The sequence below is a fragment of the Pan paniscus genome, chromosome 20, assembly GCF_029289425.2.
Source record: "Pan paniscus chromosome 20, NHGRI_mPanPan1-v2.0_pri, whole genome shotgun sequence".
Classification (NCBI taxonomy): domain Eukaryota; kingdom Metazoa; phylum Chordata; class Mammalia; order Primates; family Hominidae; genus Pan; species Pan paniscus.
This window is the reverse complement of record NC_073269.2, coordinates 57,752,783-57,768,093: the sequence shown is the minus strand read 5'-3', so window position 1 is coordinate 57,768,093 and position 15,311 is coordinate 57,752,783. Positions and strand designations below refer to the sequence as shown.

The window sequence follows — 15,311 nt, the reverse complement described above, 5'->3', positions numbered from 1 at the left end:
AGGTGGGGAGAGCTTTAAAGCAAGAAGAGAAAGAAATGAGGGTGAGAGGAGGCAAGAGAAGTGGAGAGGAAGAAAGGGATGGAGAGAAAGACAGAAACTTGGAGAAATGTGGTAATGGGGAGAGAGATGAGGGTACCAACAAAGAGATGAGGAGAAATAGTGGGTTAGGGAGAAAGAAAGGGATGGAGGGAAATACAGGGATAGGGGATGGGGGGATGAGGGGAACCCCCAAAATGCAAGTGAGGTGGAAGAGAAAAATCAGGCGAGACAAGGGACGAGAGCGGGGAGGAAGAGAGAAGAAGACATAGAGGAGAGAGGGAGAGGAGGGGGAGCGATGGCAGAGAGGACTAGAGGAGGGGCGCGGGTAGACATGGGGGCCTGGGAAGGGAGGCCCGTCTGGCTGAGGGGGGTGGGAGTAATAGCGGGAAGCGGGTGGAGCTGCCCGGCTGGGCCGTGACCTCAGAGCCCCTGGCCCAGCTTAGCCTGACTGACGTCAGCGCTCGCTCCCGCCCCCGCCTGCGCTGGTCTTCAAATGACCCCCCTCCAGCTCTCTGGCCACAGAGAGGCTGGGAGAGCAAGCCGGAGAGAAGAGAGAGCCCGACCAGACCCACTGCGATGAGACAGGTGTGTGTGTGTGTGTGTGTGTGTGTGTGTATACAGCCATGTGGGGAAAACTACTGCCATATGTGTGACCACGTGTGTTGGGGAACTGTGTGTGCATGATTTCATGTGTGTATCCATGTGCCTGACAGTGACCATATGTGTGTAGGGGACAGTGAGCATGTGAGGCTGAGTGTGCAGGTCTGTGTATACATTGCCCTGTGTGAGCGGCCATCCCAAGTACATGTAGGTGAGACGTGCCATGTCCGTATTTCTGTATCTGCGTATCTTGCTACAAACTTGTGTATGTCTATGTTCCCTGGGAGGCAGAGAGAAAGAGGGAGTGAGACTGTGAGCGAATGAAAGAGACTGAGTGAGAAAGAGAGTTGGATTTGCCTGTGGCACGTGGGAATGGATTTCTGTTTCATGCGTTCAATAGCTATTAAGTTGAACCAAATGAAATCGCCGATACTGAGCCACTCTAAACTTGGAAGAATAGCAATTTCATCTGGTTCAGTATCAGCTTGACAGCAACTACTATTTCTCTTGAAATCTTCCCTGTGCGTCCCATTGCCCCAGACTCTCAGCTGGGGCTGTGTGTGTTTGTGGCCACGTGGACATCCTTTGCTGGTGTTGCTTTTTCCTGCTGAGGGGTGTGTGTCTGCAGGTTCACCTGTGTGGCCGTCGGTGGGGGTCACGGGATCGCTGTGTTTGGCCTGAGTGGGTGTCTCGGGTCATCCTGTAGAACACGAGTAATTTCATTCTGTGTGTCACTCATCATGTGTGAGTTCACGTGTGGGGGAGTGTGTCTACACATGTGTTCATCTGTGTTTCTGGAATCAACTCTCTGGATCCCCAGCATGAATTGAGCCATCCTTAGGAACTCAGGCAAGGCCAGGTTTGAAGCAAAGGAAGAGAGAAGGGGGATTCGAGAAGAAAGAATAATGTTTAATGTTGAGAGTTTAAAAGCTGTACCTCAGTTTTGTCCTCTAGAAATGTAACGAAAACCACAATATCTAATTTAAAATTTTCTCGTGGCCACAGTTGAAAAAGTAAAAACAAACAGGTGAAATTAATTTTAATAATATATTTTTATTTAACCCAGTGTGTCAGGGGCCAGCACATTTTTTTAAATAAAGGGCCCAATATTAAATATTTGAGGCTTTTGGGGGCCATCTGGTCTCTTTTGAAAGTACTCAACTTCGATGTGGTAAATGTAGAATCAGCCACAGATGATGTATAAACAAATGAATGTGGTTGTATGCAAATAAAACTTCCTTTAAGGACACTGAAATTTGAATTTCATATTTTTCATGCTCCACAAACTATTATTCTTCTTTTGGCTTTCAAAAACCATCTAAAAACACACACACGAATTCTTAGCCTGCAGGCTGTAGCAGGTCTTAGCATGCCGACCCCTGCTACATATAAGATATGATCATTTCAATATGTAATCAATACATAAATGTTAATGAGCTATTTTACTTTCTTTTCCCCAGACTTGGGCTTCAAAATCCAGTGTGTTCATAGCACTTCTCACTTAGATGCTACCTTTTCACTGGAAATACCTAATCTGTGTTTAGATTTTATAAGATTTACAATTATAAAAGGGGCATCGTAGATGCAACTTGTTCCAGACATATTTAAAAGCTTTCCAATAACTGAATCAAGTAAGAGTTTTTAAATTTAAATGAATTAAAATTAAATAAAATTTAAAATTCAGTTCCTCGGTGATACTGGCTGCATTTCAAGTACTCGGTAGACACATGTGGCTGGTGACCCCTGTGTTGGACACAAAGATCTACATCTTAACGACGCATTTAAATAACCCACAGTAAGCCTTGAGGCAGGAACTGGTGGCATAGGAGGCAGTTTAGCGTAGAGGGGACGCCAGAGCCAGACTGCCTGAGTTTTACTTCTGACTCTGCTTATTACCTGAGTGACCTTGGGTAAAAGTATTTGCCTCTCAGTGTCTCAGTTTCCTCATCTGTAACAGAAGACAGTGAAGGTACCTGCCTTATAAGATTGTTGTAGAGACCGGGTGCAGTAGCTCACGCCTATAATCCCAGCACTTTAGGGGGCCAAGGCAGGAGGATCGCTAGAGCCTGGGAGTTCGAGACCAACTTGAGCAACACAGCAAGACCCTGTCTCTATTATTATTATTATTATTATTATTATTATTATTATTATTTCAAGATGGAGTCTCACACTGTCACCCAGGCTGAAGTGTAGTGGTGCCATCTTGGCTCACTGCAACCTCCACCTCAGGGGTTCAAGCAGTTCTCCTGCCTTAGCCTTCTGAGGAGCTGAGACTACAGTCGTGCGCCACCAAGCCTGGCTAATTTTTGTATTTTGCTTTCGCCATGTTAGCCAGGCTAATCTCGAACTCCTGACCTCAGGTGATCCACCCGCCTCCGCCTCCCAAAGTGCTGGGATTACAGGCGTGAGCCACAGTTTCTGGCTCCCTGTCTCAATTAAAAAAAAAAATTTATATATATATATTAAGGTTGTTGTACAGTAGTGTCTGGCACACAGAAAGTACTTTTTCCTCTGATTCTGGGCTCTTCCAGCAACATTTACTGGGGCACCTGGCTCTGCTGGGGAGTTGGGCAGTGGAAAAGGAGAACCAGGCTATGCCTCTGGAAAGTCAGAGAGAAGAATCCTCTACCATGGGCTGCTGATCTTGTGCAAGCCACTCCTTCTGGCCAATCAGTCCTCAGTTTGGCCACCTGTATGGTGGCAGAGCACTATCTGTCCCCCAGGGCTCTCCCGAGGGCTAGAGGCTTAGAGATTCAATTCCTAGGGTTCAAATCCAGGTTCCTCTGCTTTCCAGGGACAACCTTAGGCAAATTGCTGAACCTCTGTGTGACTCAGTTGCCTCATCTGTAGAACGGGGATAATAATAACAGTACCTACCTTACAGTGCTGTTGTAAAGATTAAAATAAATTCATTCATCTTAAAGGCTTAGAGCAGGGACTGGTACATAGCATTTTGGTTTTTTAGTACGTGTTATTATTATTACTGTCTCAACCCTAAGAAACCTTTGATTGGGAGATAAATCCTCATTGTATGTGCCACTAAGAAAGAGGAGGGAAACGCCCTAGTAATTAAATTGTGACACTGCATCGCATGCAATCATCCTCACGGATTTAAGAGATTTCAAAACGTGGAAAAAAGTTGTATTGGAAGAAACAAAATCAGGCTGGGCTTGGTGGCTCATGCCTGTATTCATAGCACTTTGGGAGACTGGGGCCTAGGAGACATAGTGAGACCCCTCCTCTAATTGTTTTTTTTTAGTTAGCAAGGCATAGTGACTCCAGTCTTGTGGTCCTAGCTTCTTGGGAGACTGAGGTGAGAGAATCGTCAGAGCCTAGGAGTTAGAAGCTGCAGTGAGCTATGATGGTGCCACTGCACCCCAGCCTGGGCGACAGAGCAAGACCCTGTCTATAAAAATAAATAAATAATAATGAAAAGAAGGAATCTAATCAGCATGAAGCCTAGATAGCTATTTGCTCCAATTATTTTCGTTAATGAAAATAATTTTGAGGCCCGGCGAGGTAGCTCATGCCTGTAATCCCAGCACTTAGGAAGGCCGGGGCAGGCAAGTCACTTGAGCCCAGGGGTTCCAGACCAGCCTAGGTAATGTAGGGAGACCCCCGGCTCTACCAAAAATTTAAAAATTAGCCAGGAGTTGTGGCACACTCTTTGTAGTCCCAGCTACTCGGGAGGCTGAGGTGGGAGGCTGCGCCTGAGCTCGGGAAGCTGAGGCTGCAGTGAGCCTAGATGGCGACACTAGGCTGGAGTGAGACCCTGTCTCAAAAGAAAAAAAAAAAACAAAAAAAAACGAAAGGAGAGAGAGAGAAAGGGAGAGCGAGAGCGAGCGAGAGAGACACAGCGAGACAGACACAGAGAGAGAGAGAGAGAGAGAAAGAGAGATAAAGAGAAGGAAGGACGGAGGGAGGGAGAAAGGAAGTGAGGGGACGGAAAGGGAAGGAGGGAAGGAAGGAAAGGATTTTTAATCTTCTCTCGGAGGAGGCTCATGCGCCCGGGACTCATGCCCCTTCCTTTCCCCTCTCGCTCCCAGCAGGACGCGCCCAAGCCCACTCCTGCAGCCCGCCGCTGCTCCGGCCTGGCCCGGAGGGTGCTGACCATCGCCTTCGCCCTGCTCATCCTGGGCCTCATGACCTGGGCCTACGCCGCCGGGGTGCCGCTGGCCTCCGATCGCTACGGCCTCCTGGCCTTCGGCCTCTACGGGGCCTTCCTTTCAGCGCACCTGGTGGCGCAGAGCCTCTTCGCGTACCTGGAGCACCGGCGGGTGGCGGCGGCGGCGCGGCGCGCGGCGGCGCGGGGGCCCCTGGATGCAGCCACCGCGCGCAGTGTGGCGCTGACCATCTCCGCCTACCAGGAGGACCCCGCGTACCTGCGCCAGTGCCTGGCGTCCGCCCGCGCCCTGCTGTACCCGCGCGCGCGGCTGCGCGTCCTCATGGTGGTGGATGGCAACCGCGCCGAGGACCTCTACATGGCCGACATGTTCCGCGAGGTCTTCGCTGACGAGGACCCCGCCACGTACGTGTGGGACGGCAACTACCACCAGCCCTGGGAACCCGCGGCGGCGGGCGCGGTGGGCGCCGGAGCCTACCGGGAGGTGGAGGCGGAGGATCCTGGGCGGCTGGCAGTGGAGGCGCTGGTGAGGACTCGCAGGTGCGTGTGCGTGGCGCAGCGCTGGGGCGGCAAGCGCGAGGTCATGTACACAGCCTTCAAGGCGCTCGGAGATTCGGTGGACTACGTGCAGGTGAGTAGAGGCGCCTTCAGCCCACTCGTGACCCGAACACCCAAATCCCACTTTCCTGGGGTCTTTCCTTCAATGTACAGATTTGAATGCCTCTCTCCCTTTCTTTATTCTTTCATCCATGCAGTGGAGAGATTCTTCCCTTCACTCGTTCTTTCATCCATCCATCTATCCCTTTATCCAATATGGAGATCATTCGTTCATTTATTCATTCATTTACCCATTCAATGTAGAGGCGTTCTTTCCTTTCTTCATTCACCTACGCATTCCAGGAAGAGACAATTTCACTCATTCTTGACTCATCCATTCATCTATCCATCCATTCAATATAGAGATTCATTTGTTCATTCATCCACTGATTCAGTTATCCATCCATTCAATGTAAAATTAAGCCCTTCCAGCCGGCCACTTTGAGAGGCTGAGGTGGGCGGATCACCTGAGGTCAGGAGTTCTAGACTAGCCTGGCCAACATGGTGAAACCCTGTCTCTACTAAAAATACAAAAATTAGCCGAGCATGGTGGCGAATGCCTGTAATCCCAGCTACTCGGGAGGCTGAGGGAGGAGAATCTTTTGAACCCGGGAGGCGGAGGTTGCGGTGAGCCGAGATCGCACCATTGCACTCCAGCCTGGGCAACAAGAGCAAAACTCCGTCTCAAATAAATAAATAAATAAAAGTTCTTCCTTACTTCATTCAGTGTAGAAATTCTTTTTCTTTACTCACTCATGGATATACCATCTGTCCATCCAATATGGAGATCATTTACTCATTTATTCATTCATTTATCTATTAAATGTGGAGATTTGTTCCCTTTCTTCTTTCCTTCTTCCCTCCTTCCTTTCCCCTCCTTCAGTGTTGAGATTCTTTCATTCAACCACTCAGCCATCTATCTATGTATTCAATATACAGATTAATTTCATTTATTTACCTCATTCATCCATCCCATTTGGTGTAGCAATCTTTTTTTTTTTTTTTTTTGAGATGGAATCTCACTCCGTTGCCCAGGCTGGAGTGCAATGGTTCAATCTCGGCTCACTGCAATCTCTGTCTCCTGGGTTCAAGTGATTCTCCCACCTCAGCCTCCCCAGTAGCTGGTATTACAGGCACCTGCCATCATGCCCGGCTAATTTTTGTATTTTTGTACGAACAGGGTTTCACCATGTTGGCTAGGCTGGTCTCAAACTCCTGACCTCAGGTGATCTGCCCACTTCAGCCTCCCAAAGTGCTGGGATTACAGGTGTGAGCCACCACACCCGGCCTGGTGTAGCAATTCTAATGCATTATATTAGTTTTCCATTGCTGCATAACAAGTTACCATATGTTTGGCAGCTTGAACAAAACACATTTATTATCTCATAGTTTCTATGAGCCCAGAGTCAGCACAGCTCAACTGGATCCTCTTTTCAGGATATCACCAGGTTGCAATCAAGGTGTCAGCTGGAGCTGGGTCTTTTTTAAGGCTTGGGGTTATCTTTCAAGCTTATGTATTTGTTGGTTGGCAGAATTCACTTTCTTGCAGCCACAGAACTCATGGTAGCAGTAGCTGGCCTCTTCAAGGCCAGCAAGGAGACTCTCGGACTTCTAGGTCTGCTTTTAAAGGTTCTCCTGATTAGGTCAGGCCCACCCAGGATAATCTCCTTTTGATTAACTTATAGTCAAGAGATTTGGGGACTTAATTACATTGCAAAATCTATTCACCATTTCCATACTAGGTAATATAATCATGGCAGTTATATCCCATAACTTCTGCCATATTCTATTGCTTAGTAGCAAGTTAGGGGTCTCACTCACACACCAGAGGAGATGGTATATGTCTTATTGTTCATGTTCATACAAGGATGTGCATCTTGGAGTACATGTTAAACTGCGATTACACATTGAAAATGACTTTAAAAAATCTCAAAATTACGTTCAGATCGGTTGCAGAGTGCCCCAGCTGCATTGCACCCCTTGGTGCCTTCCTCTCAAGCATCAGCCTGATGCAGGGGTCTGTGCTGACACTGGCCCGTTCCACCTTACAGGTCTGTGACTCGGACACAAGGTTGGACCCCATGGCACTGCTGGAGCTCGTGCGGGTACTGGACGAGGACCCCCGGGTAGGGGCTGTTGGTGGGGACGTGCGGATCCTTAACCCTCTGGACTCCTGGGTCAGCTTCCTAAGCAGCCTGCGATACTGGGTAGCCTTCAATGTGGAGCGGGCTTGTCAGAGCTACTTCCACTGTGTATCCTGCATCAGCGGTCCTCTAGGTAAGCAGGGGCAGAGATTGGGAGGGCTGTGGATGGGGTGGAAAGGGAGAAGGGAAGCCGGATGGGGCTGAGGATGTGACTGGGGTTGGGAACAAAGATGCAGCAGGGCAGGAATTGGGGATGGGATAAAACTGGAAGCTGGCGGTGAGGATGCTGCTTGGGCTCAAGCTGAGTTTGGTGTGGGGAGTGAGGTTGGAGAAAGGATATGGATGACGATTGGGGCTGGGGCTGGGGAAGAAGATGGGATAGGCTTGGAGTCAAAGACAGAGTTGGAGCCAGGTTTGAGGTTGCAGTGGGTTTTGGATGGGGCTGAGAATGGATATGGGATTGTTGATGAGACTGGGGTGGGCAGGTTTGCAGTCACAGTGGGTATAGTTCAATGACAGGCACGTTGGAGTGCGTATGAGGTTGAGGACAGGATTCGGGCTGGAGATGGGATTGGAGATAGTGCTGAGATTGAGATTATGATGACTGAGGATGGGGTTGGAACTGGAGATGGGGTTGGGGCTGGAAACAGCATTGGAGTTGGTGTTGGTGACAGCAGAGGCTGACAGTCTTTCACACCTCCCCTCCACCCAGGCCTCTATAGGAATAACCTCTTGCAGCAGTTTCTTGAGGCCTGGTACAACCAGAAGTTCCTGGGCACCCACTGTACTTTTGGGGATGACCGGCACCTCACCAACCGCATGCTCAGCATGGGTTATGCTACAAAGTAAGCTGAGGGGACCAGGTGGTCGGGTATGTGTGGAGGCCAATGAATATCCTAGCGTGTGTGCATGCTGAGAGTTCTCCAAATCCAAAGTAACTCACCAGACAATGGGCTCTATCAAGTGAGACTTTAGAGGAGAGAGGAGGATACCATAATGGGCAGAGGGGCCATTTGCATTGAGCCAATGGACTCTACCAAGTGAGATATTAGGGAAGAGGGGAAGATACTATAAGGGACAAGGCTGGCATTTGCATTGAACCATGGAATGCGGTGAACTCTACCAAGAGAGGCAAGGTGAGGGTAGAGAATTCCACCTAGAATTGAGATAGGGTGAGTTGGTTCTGTCATGGAGACCAAGGTAGCACAGTGGGGAGTGAAGTAGGAAGGGCAAGAGACAAATGGATAGAGTGGGATCTAACTAGTGAGAGAGCCATGGAGAAAGAATCAAGTGAGAGAAGAGGAGCACCTGAACTCTAGTAAGTTCTTCAAGAGAAGACAAGTAATTCCATGAGACTCAGGGGAGGATGATCTAGACCAAGTGAAGTTCAGGGGAGAGTGATTTCTGCAAAGCCAGGTCCACTGAAAGACCCAGAGGAAACTTGGGATAATCCAAGGGAATCCATGCATTAATTCACTCAACAAATATTCACTAGGTGCCTAGAATGTTTAAGCTGCGGGGATACAGCAATAGGCAGACAGGACACCAATTGATTACATCAGTTGGGGAGACACACAAGAAATAAATAAGTAGAACATACAGTATGTTCATGATATGTGTTATGGAGATAAATAATGCCAGGCAAGGGTGGTGGATGGGAAGTTTTGGGGTTGGGGGTGAAGTATTAAGTGGAGTGCCTGAGGTAGGATGGGGCTCAAGGCTGAGAATAGTGTGGCTGGAGCACTGAACTGGGGGAGTATTAGGAGAGCAGGATGGAGAGTTAAGGAGTGGTCCACTCATGAAAGGCTTATAGGTCTAAGGACTCTGACTAAGATGAGGGAGCCATGGGAGGGTTTTAAGCAGAGAAGTGACACGTTGTAATGGGATCCCTCTGGCAGCCGTTTTGGGTACAGACTACAAAAGGCAAGGTCGGAAGCAGGGAGGCCACTGAGGATGCCAAGTGACACAGGGGAAGGAGACTGGACACTGTCAAGTAATGCCCGGGATTCTAGTCTTGTGTGGGCTTGGCTGGAAACCATGCAGGGATTGATTAATGATGTCTGCCACAAAACAGGAAGGAGGCCTGATGGTTCCCTTGAGAAGTTCTAATACATAGACTACCCTGGGTAGCAACCACGCCCATCTTGCTCCTCCCTATAGGGCCTGCCAGTAATAGTAAGCATGGTAGTATTAGTAATATGTTAGTGATAGTATTAGTAATAGTGTCAGTAACCAACATGATTTTAGTAACAGCAATAGTAATGGTATTAGTCATAGTAAAAACGGTAGTAGGTAACATTTATTGAGCAAATAGTATCTACTGGTCCTAAGCACTTGGCGTTTAATTTCATTCAATCCTTACAGTATCCTTGTCTTATGAGAGCCTTTTTTTTTTTTTTTTTTTTTTTTTTTTTTTTTTTTTTTTTTTTAGATAGAGTCTTGCTGTGTTGCTCAGGCTCAGGCTGGAGTGCAGGGGCACGACCATGGCTCACTGCAGCCTCAAACTCCTGAGCTCAAGTGATTCTCCCATCTCAGCCTCCCAAATAGCTGGGACTACAGGCCACCACGCCCGGCTAATTTTTTTTTTTTTTTTTTTTTTTTTTTTTTTTTTTTTTTTTTAGAGATGGGGTCTCACTATGTTGCCTAGGCTGATCTCAAACTCTTAGCCTCAAGTGATCCCCCTACCTCAGCCTCCTAAAGTGCTGGGATTACAGGCATGAGCCATTGCAACCCACCCATTGGTGCTTATTTATTTATTTAGTAGAGATGGGGTCTTGCTATGTTGCCCAGGCTGGTCTTGAACTCCTTATCCCTCAGCCTCCCAAAGTGCTGGGGTTACAGGAGTGAGCCACCGCGTCCAGGCCTAGGAACCATTATCCACCCTATTCTACACATGAGAACACTGAGGCCTAGAGAGGTTAAGAAACTCGCCCCCAGTGGCCGTCCACAGTGGTCATTTCTGCCTCCAGAATCCTGCCCAGGCCCCAGGGAGCACGCGATGATGCCCTCATTCCTCGCCCCCGTGCAGGTACACCTCCAGGTCCCGCTGCTACTCAGAGACGCCCTCGTCCTTCCTGCGGTGGCTGAGCCAGCAGACACGCTGGTCCAAGTCGTACTTCCGTGAGTGGCTGTACAACGCGCTCTGGTGGCACCGGCACCATGCGTGGATGACCTACGAGGCGGTGGTCTCCGGCCTGTTCCCCTTCTTCGTGGCGGCCACTGTGCTGCGTCTGTTCTACGCGGGCCGCCCTTGGGCGCTGCTGTGGGTGCTGCTATGCGTGCAGGGCGTGGCACTGGCCAAGGCGGCCTTCGCGGCCTGGCTGCGGGGCTGCCTGCGCATGGTGCTTCTGTCGCTCTACGCGCCCCTCTACATGTGTGGCCTCCTGCCTGCCAAGTTCCTGGCGCTAGTCACCATGAACCAGAGTGGCTGGGGCACCTCGGGCCGGCGGAAGCTGGCCGCTAACTACGTCCCTCTGCTGCCCCTGGCGCTCTGGGCGCTGCTGCTGCTTGGGGGCCTGGTCCGCAGCGTGGCACACGAGGCCAGGGCCGACTGGAGCGGCCCTTCCCGCGCAGCCGAGGCCTACCACTTGGCCGCGGGGGCCGGCGCCTACGTGGGCTACTGGGTGGTCATGTTGACGCTGTACTGGGTGGGCGTGCGGAGGCTTTGCCGGCGGCGGACCGGGGGCTACCGCGTCCAGGTGTGAGTCCAGCCACGCGGATGCCGCCTCAAGGGTCTTCAGGGTAGGCCAGAGGAGACCTGCTGGGCCCCGAGCCACGAACTTGCTGGGTGGTTCTCTGGGCCTCAGTTTCCCTCCTCTGCAAAACGAGGGGGTCAGCCCAAGATTCTTCAGTCTGGACTATATTGGGACTGGGACTTCTGGGTCTCCAGGGAGGGTATTTATTGGTCAGGGTGTGGGATTTGAGGAGTGGAGGGGAAAGGGTCCTGCTTTCTCCTCGTTCTTATTTAATCTCCATTTCTACTGTGTGATCAGGATGTAATAAAGAATTTTATTTATTTTCCCCCAGCCTCCTCCTTTTTGAGAACTAACGGGACTGGATGATTGAGAATTGGGGACGCTGGGCTCAGTGCTGGGTGCTAGCCGTTTGAACCTGGACAAGACACTCTCCTTCCTTGGAACCTGGGGTTCCCTCTTTTGAAAACAGGGATTATTAATCCCATGGGGCAGGGTTGGTGTGAGGGTTAAATTACTCAACTCATTCACGGGTACTTACCAAGCACCTGCCACCTGCTGCACACTGGCAGGTACTGCAGATGGTGCTTTTGTCTCTGGTCCGTCTACTTAGAAAGGTGACACATCCCTTTTCTCCTCAAACCTCCAGCACCTCCTTCCCCAGCCTCTTAGCTGGCTTCCTATCTCACTGAGAAAATAGGGGTTAAAAAAGAAAACTTTTGCTGGAGTCCCCATCTCCACATCTTCCCACTCACTTGCCCCTGTGTCCATACACTCCACCTTCTTCCTGTTGCTGAGGGTGACCTGTCTGTGCTCCAAGCCAGTGCCAACCTCTTCCATCAGGGCACCAGACCCTATGTCCTCTTTGTCTGCTCAAAGACTTCACTCCAGCAGTTCTTCCCACCTGATCCTCCGTCAGTTCTCCTTTCCCTTCGGAGCCTTTCCCATCAGCATCTGAACGTATTGTTACTCTCCCATTTTTCAGACCCCCACTCTTGACCTCAGTTTCCCTGTAAACAACTGTTCCGTTTCTATTTCGGTTAATAGCAAATTTCCTTGGGAGAGTTGTCCATATTTGTCTCCAATTTATCTCGCACAGAGTTCACTCACTCAAAGTGTACAATTTGGCTGGGCGCGGTGGCTCACACCTGCAATCCCAGCACTTTGGGAGGCCGAGGCAGGGAGACCACTTGAGGTCACGAGTTTGAGACCAGCGTGGCCAACATGGTGAAACCCCATCTCTACTAAAAATACAACAAAAATTAGCCAGGCATGGTGGCATGTGCCTGTAATTCCAGCTACTCAGGAGGCTGAGGCAGGACAATCGCTTGAACCTGGGAGGCAGAGGTTGCAGTGAGCTGAGATCGTGCCACTGAGCTCCAGCCTGGGTGACAGAATGAGACTCCATCTAAAAAAAAGAAGTGTACAAGTCAATGGTTTTTAGTTAAGTTTACAGGTTTGCACAGCCACCACCATAATCTAATTTTAGAACATTTTCATCACCCCACAAAAGGAACCCCATATCCATTGGCAGCTCACTTCTCCTTTCTCACCCCTTTATCCCCCTAAGACCTGGGCAGCTGCTCATCTGCTTTCTCTTTATAGATTTACCTATTCTGGCTATTTCATATCAATGCAATCCTGCAGTATGTGCTTTTTTTGTGACTTCCTTCACTTAGCATATCAAGGTTCATCCATGTTGTTGCATGTATCACTGATTGATTCCTTTTTATGGCCAAATAATATTCCACAGTATGGCTATATTGCATTGTGTTTATGTATTTATCAGTTGATGGACATTTGGGATATCTCCACCTCTTGGCTGTATGAATGATGCTACTATGAACATTCGTGTGCAAGTTTTGGTGTGGGCACAGCTTTTTAATTTTCTTGGGTATATACTTAGAAATTGAATTGCTGGGTTTATGTTAATTCTATGTTTAATTTTTTTGAGGAACTGCTAGCCTGTTTTGCACAGGGACTGTACCGTTTTACATTCCCACCAGCAATGTATGAGGGTTCTAATTTCTCTACACCCTTGCTACATTTTGTATTACCCGACTTTTTGATTACAGCCTTCCTGGCAGGTGTGAAGTGGCTTTCATTGTGGTTTTGATTTGCCCTTCTCTAATGACTAATGATGTTGACTTCCATTAACTCTTAAACCCAAGCCAATCAGATGGTCATGCTTTCCCCTAGCTCTCCATAGAAACTGCTCTTGTCAAGTTCATCAATGATATCCACGTTGCTAAAACCAATAGCCAATTCTCAGCCCTATTTCATGATTTGGCTGTGTCTGACACAGTTGATCACTCTTCCTTGAAACGCTTTCTTTACTTGACTTCCTTTTTTTCTTTTTTGAGATAGGGTCTTGCTCTGTCGCCCAGGCTGGAGTTCAGTGGTGTGAACTCAGCTCACTGCAACCTCTGCGTCCCAGGTTCAAGCAATTCTCCTGCCTCAGCCTCCCAAGTAGCTGGGATTACAGGCATGTGCCACCACACCCAGCTGATTTTTCTATTTTTAGTAGAGATGGGGTTTCACCATGTTGGCCAGGCTGGTCTCAAACTCGTGACCTCAAGTGATCCACCAGCCTCAGCTTCCCAAAGTGCTGGGATTACAGGTGTGAGTCACCAAGCATAGCTACTTGGCTTTCAGAAAGCCACAGTTACCTTGATTTCCTCCACCTTGTTTTCTTTCCTGGATCCTCTCATCTTCGTCTCTTACCCATCTATACCCATTTCCCTTGTGCCTCCAGTGTTATGGCTCTGAATACTTCATTCATGCTGCCTGTATGGAGACGGGACTCCCAAACAGATCTTCAGACCAGACCTCACCCTTAAATTCCAGGCTTGTATATCCAACTGCCTCCAAGACATTTCCACTTGGATGCCTAATAGGCATCTCAAACCAGACTCCTAATATCTTCTCGCCTTCCTCCCTGCTAATCCCCGTGAAACCTGCTCCTCCATCAGTCTATCTCAGTAAACAGAACCTCATCCTCCCAGCTGCTCAGGCCAAAAAATGCTAGAGCTGTAACTGTCCATCACTAGCCACTACCGCATGGAAGTCTAAAACATTTTTTTCCCATTCATGCATTCTTTGATTCATCAGTCACCAAAACATTCACCAAGTACCTGCTGAATGCCACACACTCTGCCAAGTCTGCAAGTATAGAAACAATTAAGAAGCTTGCCTTCAAGGAGCTCTTAGTCAAGTAAACAAAGAGTTAAGAGTGATCCACAGGTAAGAATACTCACATAGGCCTCTATGATGCTGTTGTCATAGAGCAGGAACTATGTAATGTTAAAGTAATTAAAGCTACCTGAGTTGATTTTTTTCTTACTTTTATTTTTTTTGACACCCTTTCTTGCCTGAAGAGCTACCTAAGATTATGGATTCAGTTCCTCAGTTGCACAGGTCACCTTTCACATGCTTCACGGCCACATGTGGCTGGTGCTGTGCTACTGGACGGTGCAGATCTAGAATGTTTCCAACATGGCAGAGGGTTCGACTGCACAGTGCCACTGTGGTTACTCTTGGCCTCTCTCCTTCTCTCATCCAACATTCTGAACCATCAGCAAATCCCACTGATTCTACCTTCAAGACATATCTAGAGCCACTGCTCCTCACGACCTTGTTCCCCAGGGCTGCATCTCGTCCCTGGATTACTGCAGCACCTCACAGCGATGCCTGCTTCCACCTTGCCCCAGTCTCTTAGCCACACAGTAGCCATGGAAATCAAATCATGACCTGCCCTTGCTTGGCTCAAAAGCCACCCGTGATGCTCATCTTTTATTTCTTTCTTTTTTTTTTTTTTTTGTGACAGAGTCTCGCTCTGTAGCCCAGGCTGGACTGCAGTGGTGCAGTCATGGCTCACGTCATCTCTCTCTCTCTCTTTTTTTTTTTTTTGCCTTTTTTTTTTTCTGAGATGCAGTTTTGCTCTTTTTGCCCAGGCTGGAGTGCAATGGCGCAATCTCAGCTCACTGCAACCTCCGCCTCACGGGTTCAAGCAGTTCTCCTGCCTCAGCCTCCAAAGTAGCTGGGATTATAGGCACCTGTTACCACACCTGGCTAATTTTTTATTTTTAGGAGAGATGGGGTTTCACCACGTTGGCC

The 15,311-nt window shown here is 48.8% G+C and overlaps 2 protein-coding genes across 4 annotated transcripts in view; one reads left to right on the top strand and one right to left on the bottom strand.

The window, feature by feature from the left end:
• The first annotated feature begins 550 nt into the window (after positions 1-550).
• HAS1 (hyaluronan synthase 1) lies at positions 551-11,523 on the top strand. Of its 2 annotated transcripts, XM_003813663.5 has the most exons (5): positions 551-624; positions 4,689-5,393; positions 7,411-7,636; positions 8,216-8,348; positions 10,532-11,523. In XM_003813663.5, exons 1-5 carry the CDS (start codon positions 616-618, stop codon positions 11,205-11,207), a joined length of 1,749 nt encoding a protein of 582 aa, XP_003813711.3. In that variant the 5' UTR covers positions 551-615; the 3' UTR covers positions 11,208-11,523. The 2 variants fall into 2 exon arrangements, with proteins under 2 accessions (XP_003813711.3, XP_008964470.3); XM_008966222.4 differs by lacking the exon at positions 551-624 and having other exon boundaries at positions 1,701-5,393.
• The window catches only part of SPACA6 (sperm acrosome associated 6), a 24,486-nt gene continuing 20,672 nt past the window's right edge, over positions 11,498-15,311 (bottom strand). For both annotated transcript variants that reach the window (XM_034944919.3, XM_008966220.6), the window contains exon 10: positions 11,498-12,603. The gene's annotated coding sequence lies outside the window, so the exon portion shown is untranslated. The remainder of the gene's footprint in view (positions 12,604-15,311) is intronic.

Bases quoted from the DNA above. Each gene is read 5' to 3' on its own strand.
- HAS1 (XM_008966222.4), top strand. From the start codon at position 4,641: ATGCGCCCGGGACTCATGCCCCTTCCTTTCCCCTCTCGCTCCCAGCAG. The intron at 5,394-7,410 runs GTGAGTAGAGGC...TCCACCTTACAG, and splicing joins ATTCGGTGGACTACGTGCAG to GTCTGTGACTCGGACACAAG. The intron at 7,637-8,215 runs GTAAGCAGGGGC...CCCTCCACCCAG, and splicing joins CTGCATCAGCGGTCCTCTAG to GCCTCTATAGGAATAACCTC.